Source organism: Etheostoma cragini, chromosome 11 (genome assembly GCF_013103735.1).
Source record: "Etheostoma cragini isolate CJK2018 chromosome 11, CSU_Ecrag_1.0, whole genome shotgun sequence".
In the NCBI taxonomy this organism is placed as follows: Eukaryota; Metazoa; Chordata; class Actinopteri; order Perciformes; family Percidae; genus Etheostoma; species Etheostoma cragini.
Genome location: NC_048417.1, coordinates 307,158 through 308,325, shown reverse-complemented (window position 1 = coordinate 308,325; position 1,168 = coordinate 307,158). Strand labels below are relative to the sequence as shown.

Below are 1,168 nucleotides of genomic sequence, written 5' to 3'. Positions count from 1 at the left end.
CCCCCCCAGTGCCCCCGAGCCCCCCAGTTACCCCCGAGGCCTACGATAAGACCAAAGACAGCGTGAGCCTGAGGTGGAAGTTGCCCCGCCACGACGGGAAGGGCCGTATCCTGGGCTACCTGGTGGAGTACCAGAGGCCCGGCGCCGTGGAGTGGATGCCGGCCAATGAGACGCCGGAGCAGGTCCCCGACCTGCACTACGTGGTGACGGGATTGGCCGATGGACAGGAATACAACTTCAGGATCTTCACCGTCAACGCCGCCGGCAAATCTGACCCGTCATACGTCAAACAGACCATCAAAGTCCACGACAGACTGGGTACTGGGTGTCTGTCTGTCTGTCAGTGTGTGTCTGTGTTTCTGTCTGTGTGTGTTTGTGTCTGTGTGTGTGTGTGTGTGTGTTGATTGTATTGTTGTGTATCATTATATTGAAAGCTGTTAGACATGTTAAACCATGTTACCAGTGAACTGACCCCGCCTCCTCCACAGAGGAGCCTGAGCTGCTGCTGGACGCCAACATGGCGCGCGACCACCTGGCCATGCTGGGCTCGGATATCACGCTGAGCGCCACCATCAGGGGCGTCCCCACGCCCACCGTCAGCTGGAAGAAGAACGACGGCGCCGTCCCCGTCCACATCACCGTCGCCGTCACCGCAAGCGGCAGCAAAGTCTTCATCCCGAAGAGCGCCCGGTCCGACTCCGGCAATTACACCATCACCGTGGAGAACGCAGCGGGAAAGAAATCAGCAACTGTTGCTGTGCTCGTGCTGAGTAAGAGAAACAAGCTGTAATGTTACCCTGCAGGACAGATGTTCATCATCAGGTAGAAACAAGCTGTAATGTTACCCTGCAGGACAGATGTTCATCATCAGGTAGAAACAAGCTGTAATGTTAACCTACCGGACAGATGTTCAACATCAGGGAGAAACAAGCTGTAATGTTACCCTACAGGACAGATGTTCATCATCAGGTAGAAACAAGCTGTAATGTTACCCTACAGGACAGATGTTCATCAGGTAGAAACAAGCTGTAATGTTACCCTACAGGACAGATGTTCATCAGGTAGAAACAAGCTGTAATGTTGCCCTACCGGACAGATGTTCATCATCAGGGAGAAACAAGCTGTAATGTTACCCTACAGGACAGATGTTCAACATCAGGGAGAAACA

At 53.4% G+C, this 1,168-nt stretch overlaps 1 protein-coding gene across 1 annotated transcript in view; it reads right to left on the bottom strand.

The window, feature by feature from the left end:
* The window catches only part of LOC117953067 (titin-like), a 201,318-nt gene that overhangs the window by 73,488 nt on the left and 126,662 nt on the right, over positions 1 to 1,168 (bottom strand). The window contains exons 142-143 of the mRNA XM_034885784.1: positions 473 to 696; positions 32 to 270 (exon numbers count right to left, since the gene is read on the bottom strand). Coding sequence (XP_034741675.1) covers positions 32 to 270; positions 473 to 696 — 463 coding nt within the window. The remainder of the gene's footprint in view (positions 1 to 31; positions 271 to 472; positions 697 to 1,168) is intronic.